Source organism: Sus scrofa, chromosome 9 (assembly GCF_000003025.6).
Source record: "Sus scrofa isolate TJ Tabasco breed Duroc chromosome 9, Sscrofa11.1, whole genome shotgun sequence".
In the NCBI taxonomy this organism is placed as follows: Eukaryota; Metazoa; Chordata; class Mammalia; order Artiodactyla; family Suidae; genus Sus; species Sus scrofa.
In genome coordinates, this window is record NC_010451.4 from 113,212,358 (window position 1) to 113,229,559 (window position 17,202).

At 38.4% G+C, this 17,202-nt stretch overlaps 1 protein-coding gene across 11 annotated transcripts in view; it reads left to right on the plus strand.

Annotated features, from left to right (window-relative positions):
* Positions 1-17,202, plus strand: part of TPK1 (thiamin pyrophosphokinase 1) — a 373,809-nt gene that overhangs the window by 280,988 nt on the left and 75,619 nt on the right. For 4 of the 11 annotated variants that reach the window (XM_021063594.1, XM_021063590.1, XM_021063596.1 and 1 more), the window contains one exon: positions 4,541-4,644. The exons of 5 other annotated variants lie outside the window; for them this stretch is intronic. In XM_021063594.1, the coding sequence (XP_020919253.1) occupies positions 4,541-4,644 (104 nt within the window). 2 more of the 11 variants (XM_005667774.3, XM_021063597.1) reach the window with 2 other exon arrangements.

A 17,202-nucleotide genomic window follows, 5' to 3' on the forward strand; every position in this document is an offset into this window, starting at 1 on the left:
CCTTCTGTGTTTAATTAGCCATCAGTGGCTTTGCATCTGTACCACTTTCTAATATTAATTTAGAAAAGTCATTGAAGTTTGCATAGGTCATTTTTATTTATAAAATGGAAAGTGCTAGCTGTAAATTCCAACATTGATTTTCTCTAATAATAACTTTTCACTAATAATCATTCAAACTTAGAAATAATAAGTTCTCTCATAAATTTATGAAAATGTAAATGTATGGGGCAGGAGTGAAAGATTTATTTTTCATAATAGCCTTACCTAGAATATTTTTCTTTTTTGGTTTCTTTAGACATTCATGTATGTAATTTAGAATGATAATTGCAGATACGTATTTTCATAAAGGTTTCTCAAGGAAGCTTATCTTTCTATTTGTAGGGCAGTGAATATTTTCAAATATTTGGTAAAATTTAAAGTGTAACAGTGTGTGTTGCATTTAATATTCTAGGCTGCACTTGGTGTCTTATTTTTGACTACATTATGAAATAACAGAACATTACCTTCTTTACTAATGGGATATATTTTTTAAAATAAGCTTTAATTGTTGCCACCACATCTTGATTTTTTTTTTGAATGCATTTTCAGTAGTAAGTACCAGCAAAGGACAATTTCGATGATATATAGTCCAGACTGTATTAATGCTATTTCCTTTACTTCGCTTCTGGGATAATTTTAGTATCAGAATGTTGAGAGGCATATCACCATTTGGCTGGACCTATGCTTTTCAAGTGAAATAACTAAGATCTGAAAGTGACTTTCACCAATCACCCAGCTTCCTAGGGCCAGAGCTGGCCTAGGACTCAGGTGACTTGATCCCAACACAGGGCTTTTTCCTTATAGGTTCTTTCATTACTAGAAGAGTATCTTTGATAATAGAGTTAAATAGATATAAAGATAGGTAAACTTAAAATCTGTGATGTTTGACAGGTAAATCCAAAAAAATAACCATTTTTGTTAAAATTTTCATGACATGAGTTTGCAGCTGTATTGGTTCCAAATTGCTACTATAACAAATTGCCGCAAACTAGGGGCCTAAAACAACATGTTCGTTTCCTACAGTTCTGGAGGTTGAAGTCCAAAATGGGTCCTATGAGACTGAAATCCAGGTATGACGGAGCTGCAGTCCTCCTGGAGGCTCCAGTCGAAAAATGCCTTTCTTACCATTTCAGCCTCCAGAGGCTGCCCACATTTCTTGACTCATGATTCCATGCTTTATTGTCAAGGCCATCAGTATAGCAGCATCAGATCTCTCTTTCTCTGACCTCTGCTTCCATTGTCACATCTTTTCCTCATTCTGGCTCTAAGGCACTTTCTTTTAAGGAAATTCTGCCTTCACTGGGACTACCTGGGTGATCCAGGATAATCCTATCTCAGGATTTTTAATTTAATCACATACACAAAATCTTTCTACCCAAGCAAGTAACTTCTTTACAGAGTTGAGGGATTATAATATGGATATTTTGGGGGTGCCATTACTCAGCCTGTCACATAAGTATATAAACAATAAATTCACTAATTTCCTGGAATATTTCATATTAATAGGATTTATCATATCATTGCCATCTTTACAGTTATTCTGAAAACTAACATATGAAGACTTTCTAATGTCCTTGAGATACTGAATCTCAAATGTTGTCATTCATTTTGGCCTCGGATAATTTGTGATAAAGACTCAAGACAAGACAAACACAAAACATATTGTGCTAGTACAAGTTATTTGATGTCCACAAAGCGGGGGGAAGGTGTCAGTTTCCATTCACTCTGGTTTCTATTCTCCAGGGACTGTGGTCAGGTTTAACCCACATACATTCTGATCCCTGAGACCCATGAAGGAAATCAGAGGGTTCACACAGGGCCAGAACTAAAGCACAGGGCAGCTGTGGGTTGTAGTCAGGTTTTTATTAGACATATTCCTTCTTTCTATCCTTTTTTGATTTCTTCCCTTTTTTAGACTTTGCGACTGCACTTTATGACACTGATTGTTCCTACCAATAACAAGCAGCAGTGATTAAGATGGTGAAATACAAAAGGCAGAAAATTGGACTCTTCCTTAACATTGTTTTTATAGTCACATATTATTAGAATCCCAGGACTCTACAGGTCCTTAATGATCAATCAAATATGTATGTATCATTAATTTACTGAGTACACTGGTTTACTGCTTACCTGCTATCACTTTTATTCTTGCCCACACCTGTCCCCACCCCCCTGCTCCTGCAAACACCAATGCCACTGGCACATACCTTATAGATTTGGTCAGTTCAAGGTTGTAGAGCACAAAACTGACACTTTTGTTAAGTTCACAACATTAACACTGAGCAGTCGTTGCACAAAATGGCAGTTGTGGGAAACTCTAGGACCCAGCTCTATGAAAAAGGCAAAGTTGGGTCGGGGGAGTAGGTTGATAAGCAGTAAATATTTCTCTGGGGAGAAGCATACAAAGAGGAGCAAGATTTTTTTTTAGATTATGTTGTTCAGAAGGATTTTGAAACATCCTACTTGTAAGCAACTATTACATTTTCAGAAGTATAAGACTAACGACATACAGCGTTCTACAAACTTGTATTAAATACTGTACATTTTGTTAACTCGGCTCCAATTCTGTTTTCTGTTACAGGATTTGAACCCAACATGAATGATTTTTCTTAAGTCCTTACTGTTTTGTGATTATGCTGAGAGCGCAAGGAACCAACAGTAATTTACTCTATGCCATAATCATCCTGTTTTGTTTTTAGAAAACTCCCAACAACCTGACAGGACACATTTGTTATGGTTGATTCTAGGCATTTAAATATGAAAACAATTAATGTGCATTTGTAGGGAATATGACAAATGGGAATTTGTGAGCAGACCAATTTTTCATTGACGTGCATTCGAGAACACTATTATAACTCAGGCTTGCCTCCCAAGTTGCATAAATGAGTTGATTTCCTAGTATTTATGTGGGAAGGTTGACAGATGAGATTGACTTTGGTGTCAACTTAAGAGTCCCTTTCTATTTCCCTCCTCCAGGTTTCACTTTTTGTGCTGATTCAGATGTGAGCTCTGTGCATTCAACCATCAACTAATATATTGAGACAAGAAAGCAATAACTTTTGGTTATTACATGAATTGTGGGGAAAGAATCATGGGGGTGCAGGTGAATAAACTTTTACTATGGGAACAGCTCACTGGGCATAATTTTCTGCTGGGTCCAAATAATTACATTTGTGTTTCAAAGAGTACTTTCTGTCCTTTCTCTGCACTCATTCTCATTCAGGTGTAACATCAACTCTTTTTATTAAGAGTAATATTATTATCCTCATTTTATAGGTGAGGAAATTGAGACACAGGATGTTAAATGAATTGTCCAAGTTCATGTTCCTTACTTAGTCCTCTAGGCACAGAAAGTAGATCCCCTTACATATCCATATTTTAAAGCTTTGGACATGCCACAGTAACCTCAAAATCCTTTTTCTCAGTGAAAGTAGAATTTTCTCAGCAATTGGGCAGATTCTAAGACAAAGGAGATGGAGAATTAACACCTCAGCAATTAAAATCATTTTGTGAGCCCTGCCTAGGACATTCCTTCCCACAAGTCAGAACCCCTGTAGGTTTGAGGAATGTGTAATTTAAGGGTAATTTACACTCACTGTGATGTCTGATTTCTGGGGTGATTATAAACCAAATGCTGTCATTCATCATGGTTCTCAAAGTATTATGATAAGGATTCTAAAAAAAAATCACTTAGCATTCACAGAGGAGAATAAATGGTTAAAGCAGGATTTTTGATCAAAAGGGAAGAATAGTGATAAAAAGGGCAGGCTAGCTTTGTGGTGGAGGTTAGATGGCAGGCAGGTTTCTCAGCAGTGAGCTGCCACTGTGTCCTCTGCATTGCTTGGCATCCACATTGTGGAAAGCTGAAAAAAGTTCGAGAACATCAGGCTTGAATTAAAAGAAGGGAAGATCAGACTGGGAAAATGCCCCAAATACAGACTAAAATAGCAGCATCTGTATACAGAGCTTGGACAATGTCCGTGTGCTCCAAAGAAAGTTTGTAGTGAAGAAATATTTGAATAATTTGTTTTTGCTTTTGTGTAAGGGAACCTTAAGTTTCAGATTACATAGAGGGAAAGTAAATTCTCAAGGTAAAGAGGTGCATTGGGGAACTAGCAAGAGACTAGAAAACAGCCAGGCAGCAAATCAGTGCTTTAAACCCCTTGATGAAGTAACTCTCTGGAGATTATTGTGTAACATGCAACTTCCCTTTTTCTCTCTATGTGATTTGTACCTTGAGTTTCTCTTAAAATGTAGCAGAAAGCACTTATACAGCCACTTACTTCATTTAATAAGGGTGGGGAAAGATGAGAACAGAGTTCAAGTTCTGACTCCAAAATGAATGAATTATGTGGCACTGGGACGTCTTCATCTATACAAAAAGGTGGGTAGATGGTTCCAGGGTTTCCTTCAGTTTGAAACTGTGGCTGCTGAAGCACATAAATGCCTGGAGCTTAATTTTTCACAGAGACAACTTTCTCCACCTTAATTCCCTACATAGTAGCAACTAACTTTGAGGAGCAGCAAGAGGACGAGACTCTGGAGCCTTTTGTTTGGAAGCTGTGGCAGGGATTGATGCTGCACTGGAATGTTGACCTTGAGAAGGTGCATCCCTCTTCTCTCATGATTTCACTCTCTGCAGCTCACTGAATGCAAGTGACTTTGAACATTGCGCAGGAGCTCTCCCTGTGTCCTCACTATGGTCTGTAATTTCCTGCTGAAGGTTCTCCCTCTTCAAAAGTCCACAGTGAAGGTGGAGATGGGATGTTATTATTACTAGTCCTCATTGACTCTGAGACGGAGTAGATGCTCTGACTGCAGCCATACAACACTTTCTGAGAATGATTTATGTGTAGTGTTGTGATCTCCAGGCAGCCGTGGGGCAACATCACACTTGTGGCTGCCTCTCAGTTTATTTGCAAGGTTTCATGTTGGAGGAATCACATCAGCCTTTTTCACTCATCTCTTTTGTCGACCATATTTGATTGCAGATTAACAGCTTTTCTCTCAACTATGCCTAAATCTGGCTTTTCTTCTGTATATATGTGTGTCTTAAGGAATGTGTTAGAAAAAAAATATCAAAGCAAGAAGGCTTTCTGATTTGATGAGTTATGACTGATAACCAACTTTTATGTTTAACCATGGAAAAAATTATTTATTTGTAGTATATCTGGGTTAGGCCTTCCAGGAGAGAGAAACAGGTTCTGGGCAATTTAAGTCTGACATGCAATTAAGAAAAATACAAATTGAAACCTGTGGTGATTTCAATTGACCTAAATCCCACCAAAGGCTGATGTTCTATAGATAAAGTCTTATTTCCATATCTTGTGGGGTTCATGATAATTACTAGATGAATTAAATAAACAAGGCTCACTCCTAGAAGGATCCATTACCTATGTGGGTGGGTATCTGGTTGGCACTTATAGGACAAAGTGAACAAAGAGAGATGCTGGACTCCTTCCCACCCTGATCCACGGCTGCTGCAATTATGTAAATATAAGCACTGTTCTCACCTACCAGAGTATTTGTTCTCTTTCCATTAAAATGAGTGACTTTGAACTAAATGATCTAATTTTTTTCATCTCCAGCATTAAATCTGTCTTCTTTATTCTCAAACCAGAATTGTTCCATATTGTTCTCAGCTCTGAATGCCTGTGAAAAGCATTTGAGGTCTAACATACATGCCATTTCCCCCCTTAAAACATGCCCCCAAACCCCAGTATTCTTAGAATATGTTCTCCCTTGAACATCTTCCTCTCCCCTACACCCCCACTGAAAGCTTAACCTTTTTCAAGGGCCATTTCCAATCACATCCTTCATGAAGCTTTCCTATCTAAATGCAATTTCCCTTTCTTTTCTTTGAATTCCTGAAATGTGCTGTGAATTCTTCAGTATATTTACTTGTTAGTGTCATTCTTTGTGCAGATTTTTTATTCCCTTTATTAGAATGCATTCGCCTCAAGGCTTTGGTGCTGTCACCTGTATTTCCTCCTAGTTGTCTTGGGATAGAGCCTTGCATATTTTTTGTAATAAGCAACCTTTTTTTAAATGAGCAAATGCATTTTACCCACATGAATTCTGTGACAGGACACAGAGTCAATTGCATTCTAGTAAAAGATGTTGCAGCAAGAGTTCTTCATTATAAACCTTTAAAACAATTAGAAAAATAAAGGATAAGTTGAATTTTAAGGGTGAAAATAGTTGAAATCCTGCCGGACATTGATATAGTTTAAAGTGATGCCATTTAGAATGTGAATATACCAAAGATGGCTTTTTAGTATGGTGTGTGTGTGTGTGTGTGTGTGTGTGTGTGTGTGTGTGTGGTTTAAAAAGAGGGGGATCGTCTAGGTAAAGGGCAGGGCAGGAATGAATCTGTAGAAATCTCACTGTTTTGGGGATTTGGAGTTTTCAGTGCATTTGCTGCTTCCTTAGAGGCTTTTCTTTGCCCATTTGTTTACTGCTCTGAGCATGAAGCAAGTCTAAGCATTTCATTTTTCAATTCCCCTCTTATAGATGTTGAAAATGGTCTCAAACTAGAATGTGAGGGCAGTTCTCATTATGAAAGCAAAAGTAAATGAAATTGGTTCTCTCATTATTGTGTCTTTACCCATGAAACTTCTAATATTTGCTTTGCAAAAAGAAGAAAAACAGGAAAAGCCGAGTTTATCTTATTACTCTACTATGTCCTAGAGGGCATTCTTAGAGTATCATATAAATGTAAAAGTTGGGTTTATGTTTGTTCCAATTATTCTGTGTCTTTATTTTATCCACTTAACTTCTCTACTTTATGAGCCCTTTAGGTTTTGCTCCCCATCTGATTCAGGAACAATCTGAACACTGGATGTTTAACTGACTTGATAAATAATAGGATTCCTTCTCAAAGTTGCTCCTTTTTCACATCCATATTGTACACATTTCTCTACTGTTATCAACCAGAAATAAATAAGGAAGTATTTACTTAGCCTTGGGAAACAGTCATATTTAGAGGTTGGTAAGAAATAGTGGATCCTAAAAAAAAAAAGTCAGAGGAAAGAATGAGTAAGGCAGGAAGAGGAGAGGATGATATAGTTTTATCCAGTGATTAGGATTATATGAGAAGAGAGGTAAAATGATTGGATTTCACTAAGGAAATATTTGGGTCCCTCTTTTAAATGCAGAAAAGTAGTAGAATAGTACAGACGGAGCCAGATTTCTGTTTTTCCACGTGGTTAAAGAGGTGTTGGAGTTCCCACTGTGGTGCAATGGGATCAGCATTGTCTCTGCAGTGCCAGGATGCAGGTTCCATCCCTAGGCCTGGCATAATGGGTTAAAGGATCCAGAGTTGCTGCAGCTGTGGTGTGGGTTGCAGCTGCAACTCGGATCTGACTGGTGGCCTAGGAAGTCTCATTTTTTGACAGGGTGGCCAAAAGGAAAAAAAAAAAAGTGTTAAATGCGTGTTGAGTTCACAATGGCAACAGAAGTTTTTAAAAGAACTTAGTGATACAATAAACAGTATAGGCATGGAGTTTTGTTATTAAGGAACCCTTCCTTATGTCCAAGGTAAAAGGAAGTATATTTATGTCGAAAGTCAAAAGGAGGCAAGAAGCCCCAGGGACTCAGGAGAGATGAGAGAAATAGGGAAACGAAGGATGACCTGTCGAAGAGACAGAAGATAGCATCCAGGGAGGCCATGGGAGGCTTTTCAGAGACAGATATTGGAGCTCCTGTTGTGTCTCAGTGGGTTAAGAAGCTGCCTGCAGCCGCTGGGTCATTCTGGAGCTGCAGGCTTGATCCCTGGCCCGGCACAGTGGATTAAGGATCCAGCATTGCTGCAGCTGTGGCATAGGTCACAGATGCTGCTTGGATTCAATCCCTGATCCAGGAACTTCCATATGCTGCAGATGCAGCCACAAGAGACAGACAGACACATGTTTAGCTCTACCTTCAAAACTAGAAATGAAAGATGGTAAGTTGGGTTTTTATGGACAAGATGCTTATGGGTGAAGGCACTCATTGATCCTCAGTGGCGTGAATCTTTACCAGTAGTCAGCCACAACACAGTAGATGGGGCACTAGGTACAGTCAGGATTTAGAAAGTTTAAAATACCTATCAAGGTTGTGTGTTAACACTTTTGAATAAACTTTAGACCACAACAAGGACTAATAGTTGAACATAAAGGTGTCTTCAGTTCTGAATTTCTCCCTAGAAGAGTTCTAGTGGGGAAGCGTGGACAGAGTGGGAATATGACAGTTCACTAGCAGTTCAGTGGACTTCCCTGAACTGAGAAGTAATCTGTGGGTTAGAGTCAGGTTTATGGAAATCGTATGTGCCTTCACCCTCACCTAGTGTTACCTCATTATGTGTGTAGCATTGCTACTGATTTATTGCTAATTGTTATGGAAGCCACACCATTTAGAGTTTTGTTTTTGAAATTTTATAATTAACTCTTCTGTTTAACTTTACCCATGAATGAACTTTTTTTTTTTTCTTCTGTGCCCTCAGCATATAAAGTTCCCAGGCCAGGGATTGGTTGTGTGCCACAGCAGCAACCCGAGCCACTGCAGTGACAATGCTGGCTCCTTAACTTGCTGTGCCACAAGAGAATACCATGAATGAATTTTTAATAAGGAAAGTATGAATAGAAGAAAGTAAGAGTAGTGCCTCAATAACTTTGTTGCATTTGCACCTAAACAGCCTGAAGAATTAAGTGAGGGGTAGTAAGGAGGTAACTTTGCCATGTCTGTCAATAAAGCCAAACAAATTGATGACCTGGATGTTAACAGATTTATTTATTTTCCTTTTTTTAACTTATGTATAGTTGATTTACAGTGTTAGGTGTACAGCAAAGTGATTCAGTTACACATACATATCAATTTTTTCAAATTATTTTTCCTTATATGTTATTAAAAATAGTAAGTATAGTTCCCTGTGCTTTTAGTAGGTCCTTGTTGGTGATTTCTCTTATGTATAGTTCTGTATGTTAATCCTAAACTGCTAATTTACCCCCCCACCGATTTCCACCTTTGGTAACCACCATAAGTTTGTTTTCTATGTGGATCTATTCCTGTTCTGTATATAAATTCATTGGTACAATTTTTTTTTTTAGATTCTACAAATGAGTGATAGTATATAATATTTGTCTTTGTCTGGCTTACTTCACTTAGTCCATAATCTCTAGGTCCATCCATCTTGCTGCAAATTTCATTCTTGCTTGCATTATTTCATTCTTTTTTATGGCTGAGTAATGTTCCATTGTATATATGTACCACGTCTTCTTTATCCATTCATCTGTTGATGGACATTCAGGTTGGCTTCCATATCTTGGCATTGTAAATAGTGCTGCCATGAACATTGGGGTGCATGTATCTTTTTGAATTATGGTTTTCTCCAGGTAGAAGCCCAGGAGTGGAGTTGATGGATCATATGGCAGTTTTATTTTTAGTTTTTTAAGGAACCTCCATACTGTTCTCCATAGTGGCTGTGCCAATTTACATTCCTACCAACAGTGTAGAAGGTTCCTTTTTCTCCACACCCTCTCCAGCATTTATTGTTTGTAGACTTTTTGATGGCGGCCATTCTGACTGGTGTGAGTGATATCTCATTGTAATTTTGATTTGCATTTCTCTAGTAATGAGCAATGTTGAGCATCCTTTTCATGTTCTTTTTGGCTATCTGAATGTCTTTAGAAAAATATCTATTTAGATCTGCCCATTTTTTGGTTGGGTTGATACTAAGCTGCACGGGTTGTTTGATATTAAGCTGCATGGGGTTTTTTGATATTAAGCTGTATGGGTTGTTTGTATATTTTGGAGATTAATCCCTTCTCAGTCACATCATTTACAAATACTTTCTCCCATTCTGTAGGTTGTCTTTTCAGGTTTGTTTTTTTTTGTGTGTGTGTGTGTGTGTTTTCCTTTGGTGTGCAAAAGCTTTTAAGTTTATTAGGTCACATTTATTTATTTTTGGTTTTATTTCCATTTGTCTAGGAGATGGATCCAAAAAGATACTGCTGTAATTTATGTCAAAAAGTATTTTGCCTATGTTTTCCTCTAGGAGTTTTATAGTATCCGGTCTTGTGTTTAGATCTTTAATCCATTTGAGTGTATTTTCGTATATGGTGTTAGTAAATGTTCTAATTTCAGTCTTTTACATGTAGCTATCCAGTTTTCCCACACCATTTATTGAAGAGACTTCTCTCTATTATACATTCTTGCCTCTTTTGTCATAGATTATTTGACCTTCAGTGTGTGGGTTTGTTTGGGGGCTTTCTATCCTATTCCATTGATCTATACTTCACTTCTTGTGCCAGCACCATATGTTTTGGTTACTGTAGTTTTCCCAAACAGCCCAAAGCAATCTTGAGAAAGAAGAACAGAGCTGGAGGAATCAGGCTCAACAGATTTATTTAACTTTCCTTGTTTCTCATTGGGAGAATGCCAGAGTTCCTTCTGTGGCACAATGGGTTAAGGATCTTACATTGTCTCTATGGTGGGTCTAATAGCTTCTGAGACAGAGATTTGATCCCCAGCCCAGTGCAGTGGGTTAAGGATCCAATGTTGCTGTAGTACTTGCATCACAGGTCACAGGTATGACTCAGACTTGATCCTTCTCCTGGGAACTTCCATACGCCGCAGGCACAGCCAAAAAAGGAAAAGAAACGAAAAGGTCCCTCCTTTGCTTGGTCTGGCCCTAAGCCCCTTCTCTGTACAAACTGTCCCTAAATGATCTTATTCCAGCCTCTAATATTGAATACATCTACATTCCACTGCTACGGTAATATATAGCTCCACCCCTGACCTTTCTGACTCTTCTTCACATGCATAAGATTTCTGGAACATAAGCTGCTGTAGAGTGTGTAAACTTCATCTTTTTTGTCCAGAACTTGTCTCCTGTCCAGAAGCATGCCTGGTGCAAACCTACTGTTGATTAGATCTTTCTTGAGTGGATGTCTAAGAACCTTGTCTAAACCAACATGACTAGCAAAATACTTGTTTTTTACCCCACCTGTTCTTTCTGTTTTCCCCATGTGAGTAAACCAACACATACACAGTTGTGCAAACTAAGAACCTCATTCTCATTCCTCCTTTCTCCAAATCTCCTCTTCCATGATCCAAGTCCAGGCCACTTCTTATTTTTCCTGGAATCTGCAGTGGGCTCCTCCTCAATCACCTCATTAAATCATTCTCCACAAAGCAACCAGAACAATCGTTTTAAAGCCAAAATAAAACTATGTACTCCCTCCCCATTTGGAACTCTTTAATGACTTTCATATTTAGAATAAAAGCGACATTCTGTCTGTGCTGAGATCCTGCTCTAGGATCTGGCCTCCTCCAGCCTCTCAGCCACTTGAACCACTCTCCCCTCACTCCTTGCCTGTCATCACTCTGCCCTTTTGGCTCCTGCCTTAGGCTCTTTGTACTTGTGTTTCCTTCTACCTCGAATACTATTCTTCATATCTGCAAATGGATCTCCCACATTGCATTATATTACTTAAATCTCAGCTGAGATATTTCTTCTTCATACAGACTGTTTCAAATAAGCAGATCTGAATTACTACCCATTCCCTACCATCCCAACAAAGCTCACGGCCCTGTTTTCTCTTCTTCATTGTAGTTATCACCGCTTGATATCATCTTATTAAGTTATTGCCTTCCCCTCACTAAAGTTAAGCTCTTGGAGAACAAGGAACACTGCCTGTCTAGTTATCTGTTAAATCTTAAACACAGTGTGGTTTCTGCACAGAGCGAACACTAAGAAACTATTTGCTGAATGTAAACTGTCTATGGGATGGAGGTGACATGGTAGGTTCCATAATTAAGTCAGGAAGAAGTTGCCTCACGAAGTCTGTGAACCTTGTGTTCCATCTGCATCACTAAGGGTGAAATAATAAGCTGAAGTTAATTCTCGAGGGGGAATTAGGGACATTGGACACTTCAGCAGTGCAGGAGGTTGGAATAGAGATGGGCACAGAAGCATGCCTGGGAGACTCTTTTGGACCAAAGCATAGAGATATAGGAGAGATAGCACCAGGATGGAATCAGAGATAATATTTGAGACAAATCTAAAATAACTGCTACCAAAGACAGCCTCCTTTTGGTTTAACAGCCTGCCTAGCTAAGGTATGCTTTGAGAGATCCCTCGAAACAGAAGCTGTAAAGGAACCCTGTTCATCACTGTGATCCAAATCTGCTGTGCCCAGAATCCAGGGATTTTCTGTATCTGTGGAGTCCACCACTGGACAAGAGATTGGATCCATAGGAAAACCAAATCCTTCATATCCTTAGGTCCTTTATTATCAGAGTCATTCATAGTTCAAGTCCAGTGCCCTAGAATGGGCCATTTATTGATGTTTTGAAATCCACAGCTTCTACTTAATGAATCCCACCTATTTTCTAGGCTCCATCAAGGCAACTGTTGCCTTTTGAAGATTTATACTTCCAACCAGATTCTGTCTTTCATTTCCCTGAATCTTCAAAGTATTTGGGATTGTCTCTTTAAGACACTCCAGCCTTGGATTGTAAGATTGGATGATCAATTGCCTTAGGTTCCTTACCCTAAACTGGGTCCTAATTATTCCTATAGCTTCTATGACATAATCACATGCCTTAGAAATTCATGAATCAGTGTAAAACTTGGAAGAAATTCTGCTATTTACTAGGCATGTAATCTTGTGATTTACTTCTCAAAGCCTACATTTGTCATCTCTAAAACTGAATTAATGACAAAGAAAATAATAAGCATACCATAGGACTGTCAAAATAATTAAATGAGATAGCATATATACAGTGCTTGGCATGGATTGTAATTAGTAGTGGATATTATTATGGTGATGGATTTCATGGGAATCCCAAATGTCAATCCCAGAAGAACCCAATAATGGTCCATCTTCAGTGACTGTCTTTGATTCTAATATTGATGACATTCTAAAATATTGACTCTCATAGAGCCAATAATAAATATAGTGCCAAAAATTCAGTTGTGAATATAGGCATATATCCTTTAATTAAGAAAAAGTTAACCAGGGAAAAATCAATTCTGGATTTTATACATAGGAAATTGGATTTCCTAATGGGTATTTTAAAACACTTTGGGAGCATAAATACACCTGGAGCACTCAGGCTGTAAGTTGGTGACTCAGAGAGCAAGGGCACAGAATCCTGAAATAAGCAACATCAAATGGCCACTTAAGCTCTTAAAGAGCCAATTGCAGAAAATAAATTAATTCATTTAAATATGCATGAATATCCTAAGTGGTGGAATATACTCAAATAGTGCTGAATGATTTCCTTTGTTATGTGTTCTGAAGTATTAATAAGGCCTTGTTTTGTGCCTTATACCTGCTATGAGAACAAATCCTAGAACCTTATTAAATTGTTTTTAAGGTAATTTAGATTATAAAACAGCAAATTCCAGTCAAAGTACAGATTGGTTTCATTGATTTAGAAAAGTGGATAGCAAGTCACTCAAAGGATAGATGGATCCTAGAGGAAATGGAAAGTGATTCTGATTAGATTGTTAGAAAAGAACTTTGGAGAGGCTGACATCATTTTGCAGAAACTTCATAAAGTTTCCAACTTGCCAACCTTTCTTCTAACATATGTGATAAGATTTTTATGAACTTCTCTGATCCTATGTGGCACAGCAATTTAAATCCTAAAAATGATATACTCAATTGTGGACTGCAGAGGGTACATTTAGAATTTTTATCAGAATTATTACTCAGTTGTTTCCAGCTTTCATCAGATGCCTTAATTTTCATTATGGTAACTGCAGACATGAAAATCCCAGTATTATCTGTCCTTGCATTCTGAAAAACAAACTTTATGGTTGTATAAATGAATAAATCAAGGGAAGGGGCCAGAAAGAGAAGGCAGAGACATCAAAAGCAGGAGCAGACTGGAGTTCCTGTCGTGACTCAGTAGTTAACGAATCCGACTAAGAACCATGAGGTTATGGGTTCGATCCCTGGCCTTGCTCAGTGGGTTAAGGATCCAGTGTTGCTGTGGTGTAAGTTGCAGACGCAGCTCGGATCCTGCATTGCTGTGGCTCTGGCATAGGCCAGTGGCTACAGCTCCGATTCGACCCCTAGCCTGGGATCCTCCATGTGCTATGGGAGTGGCCCAAGAAATGGCAAAAAAAAAAAAAATGCAAAAGCAGACTATAACCAAAAGCCTCTCTTGTTCAAGGCTGTGTTCTATCTGATTTTTTTTTTTTTTTTTTTTTTTTAAAGAGAGGGATTTAAGGAAATTACTCTTTGCCCTACACACACTGATTGTCAGGGTAGTTTTCTTGTTCGGCCTCATATTTTTGGTGCCAACGTGGTGAAGGAGAGCTTGGCAGAGGGGTAGGAGACAGAACTGAGGAGCCCTCACAGTGGAACAGATGAAGCTTAGCAAAGGAATTGGCAGCCCTGCCTGAGAAAGGAAATAATCAAAAGAATTGCCAAGAACCATGAAACCAGGAGAAGAGGAATATGAAATACCTCAGCCTAACTTTTTGAACATGGAAAAACGTTAAATCTACTCCAGGTCTGTTAGGATGTCCATGTATTTCTATGAGTTTCTGTTATTATCATCATTTCTAGTCTGCCTTGGGGCTATGAATAGGATCAAGTCAGATACGATTTTTGGTTATTGTTTATTTTTTAGCTTGGTAAAAACACATCCTTCTTCACACAGGGTTTAAATAATTTGTACCTCATGAATAACTGCATATATTCTTGTAGTTGAATATTTCCTTTGATGCCAAAGGCTCATTATTTGTATGCTAATCTATTCTCTTGGGAAGCTAAGGTATGTTACATTGACAAATAATGTCTGCATCTTGGGGAGCAAATATAAAAAGAAACAGTACTTTGCAGGACGTTGGTGGAGCATTTGCAAGAGTTTGTCATGATAGGTCAGGAGGTATCTTTTTGTAGGTGAAGGATGCATGGAGGTGGTAGAAAGAGAAGAAAGGACACTAGAAATTTAGGTGAGACCCTGTACTAGGAGAGGAAGTCTGGATTCACACTGGGCAATGGGGAAAGATTTTAAACAGAGGAGGGAAAGGATTACCTTTGTGTTTAACAAAGATGACTCTGGAATCACTGCAAGGATTGGGTTAGAGAAGGATATAGTAAATAACTTAAAAAAAGATCAGACCACATAGGAAACTAGAACCTTATGTTAGTTATTTGAATAAACACTCCAAAGAGTCATTTTTCACTCATTCTAAAGGGAGAAAATATTTTGAGTGACTTTTTAAAATTGATGGCCGTATTAAATGTATTACCATTGACCTTTGAACAACAGGTTTGAACTGCCCAAGTCCACTTATATGTGGATATTTTTCAGTAGTGGATGCTATAGTACTAGACAGTCTGTGGCTGGTTGAACTGGAGAATGAACAGGAACCATGGTTATGAGGGCAGACAGTAAATCATAGACAGAGCAACCCCTAGGTTGTTCAAGGGTCAACAGTACTATCTTTTGCAGTACGTCCCCTTGACCTTTACAATTCCAAATTCAACTTCCATGTCTGCTTATGAAAGAGGCTGTTCTCTTCTTCATTGATAGGGTTTGTAGGATCACTTATTTCTTAACGACGAACACATAATTGGAAGTGTCTCTTCTCGTTGTGAAATGTCTATTGCCGTCATTTATTCTGTCTGTTTCTGATTCAGTCAAAATGATGCAACTTAAAGGGCCACGTATGTTGCAAAAGCAGTTCTTGAGACATTAGAAAATCATCCTAACTACATAGTCACTGTACTGCATTTCATACCAACTGCTACTGTTGACAAAGGAATTATACTTGTAGGAAGAATTCAAATATTACCCACAGACAATGAATATATCTTAATATGTGATTATTTATGTAGGTACCAACTGTTCATTGATGCTTCTTTAAGAGCATATGTCTTATATGGAGTTCCCATCGTGGCTCAGCGGAAGCAAATCTGACTAGCGTCCATGAGCATGCAGGTTTGACCCCTGAAATCACCTCACTCAGTGGGTTAAGGATCCAGCATTGGGAGTTCCCGTCGTGGCTCAGTGGTTAACGAATCCGACTAGGAACCATGAGGTTGCAGGTTCGGTCCCTGCCCTTGCTCAGTGGGTTAACGATCTGGCGTTGCCCTGAGCTGTGGTGTAGGTTACAGATGCGGCTTGGATCCCGCATTGCTGTGGCTCTGATGTAGGCCGGTGGCTACAGCTCCAATTAGACCCCTGGCCTGGGAACCTCCATATGCTGTGGGAGTGGCCCAAGAAATAGCAAAAAGACAAAAAAACAAAAAAGGATCCAGCATTGCCATGAGCTGTGGTGTAGGTCACAGACATTGCTCAGATCTGGCGTGGCTGTGGCATAGGCCAGTGGCTACAGTTCCGATTCAACCCCTGGGCTGGGAACCTCCATGTGCTGCTGGTGTGGCCCTAAAAAAAAAAAGGTAAAAGACAAAAAAAAAGCATATGTCTCATAAATGGAAAAGACGAATCTTTTAGAACTTTCAGTATGAGATATTGTTCCATCACTACTATGGTTTCTGGTGATTAACTTGCTCTTTTAATAGCTCTGTGAGATGTTTTTCTAATCAGTGCACATGAGTGGTGATCAAAACTAGAATTCCTAATTCTGAGCCAAAACAGTTGGAGACCAACCAAATCAGGACCTTTATTAAGCATTATAAGGAAAAACCCATCAATCATTTATTCACTCTCCCTAACTCTGCATAGATTGTTGGAAATTTTATCAAAGTTTTTCTACTAAAAAGCCTTTAAGAAATTTAAATGATATACCTATTAGCATGTAGTATTATCTAATCAAAATTTGATTTGTGAGGGTGAATCAGCTAACATATTCATAATTTTAATTTTATTAACATCTCTGAAATTGGCTGATAATTATTTTAGAATTAAAGGCTCTAATTTTTCCATTGGGAGTGTGTTTCCAATGACCAGCCAATACAGTAACAGTAACAAATATAATTCTGTCTTCTTTGAGATCATAATGGGCAGCTGAAATGGAATATTTCCATCAGAATTGAATATCAGTTTTTTCTCAAATATTAAAAGCTTGTGGAGTTTCTGAAGATTCAATGCAGGTTGAGCATTTTGCTTAGTAGAGGCTTATTGTGTTTTCAAGGGTTTTAACTCAGTTAAAATCTATGACCACGAACACCCTTGTCAGTGTCATTATCACTGTCA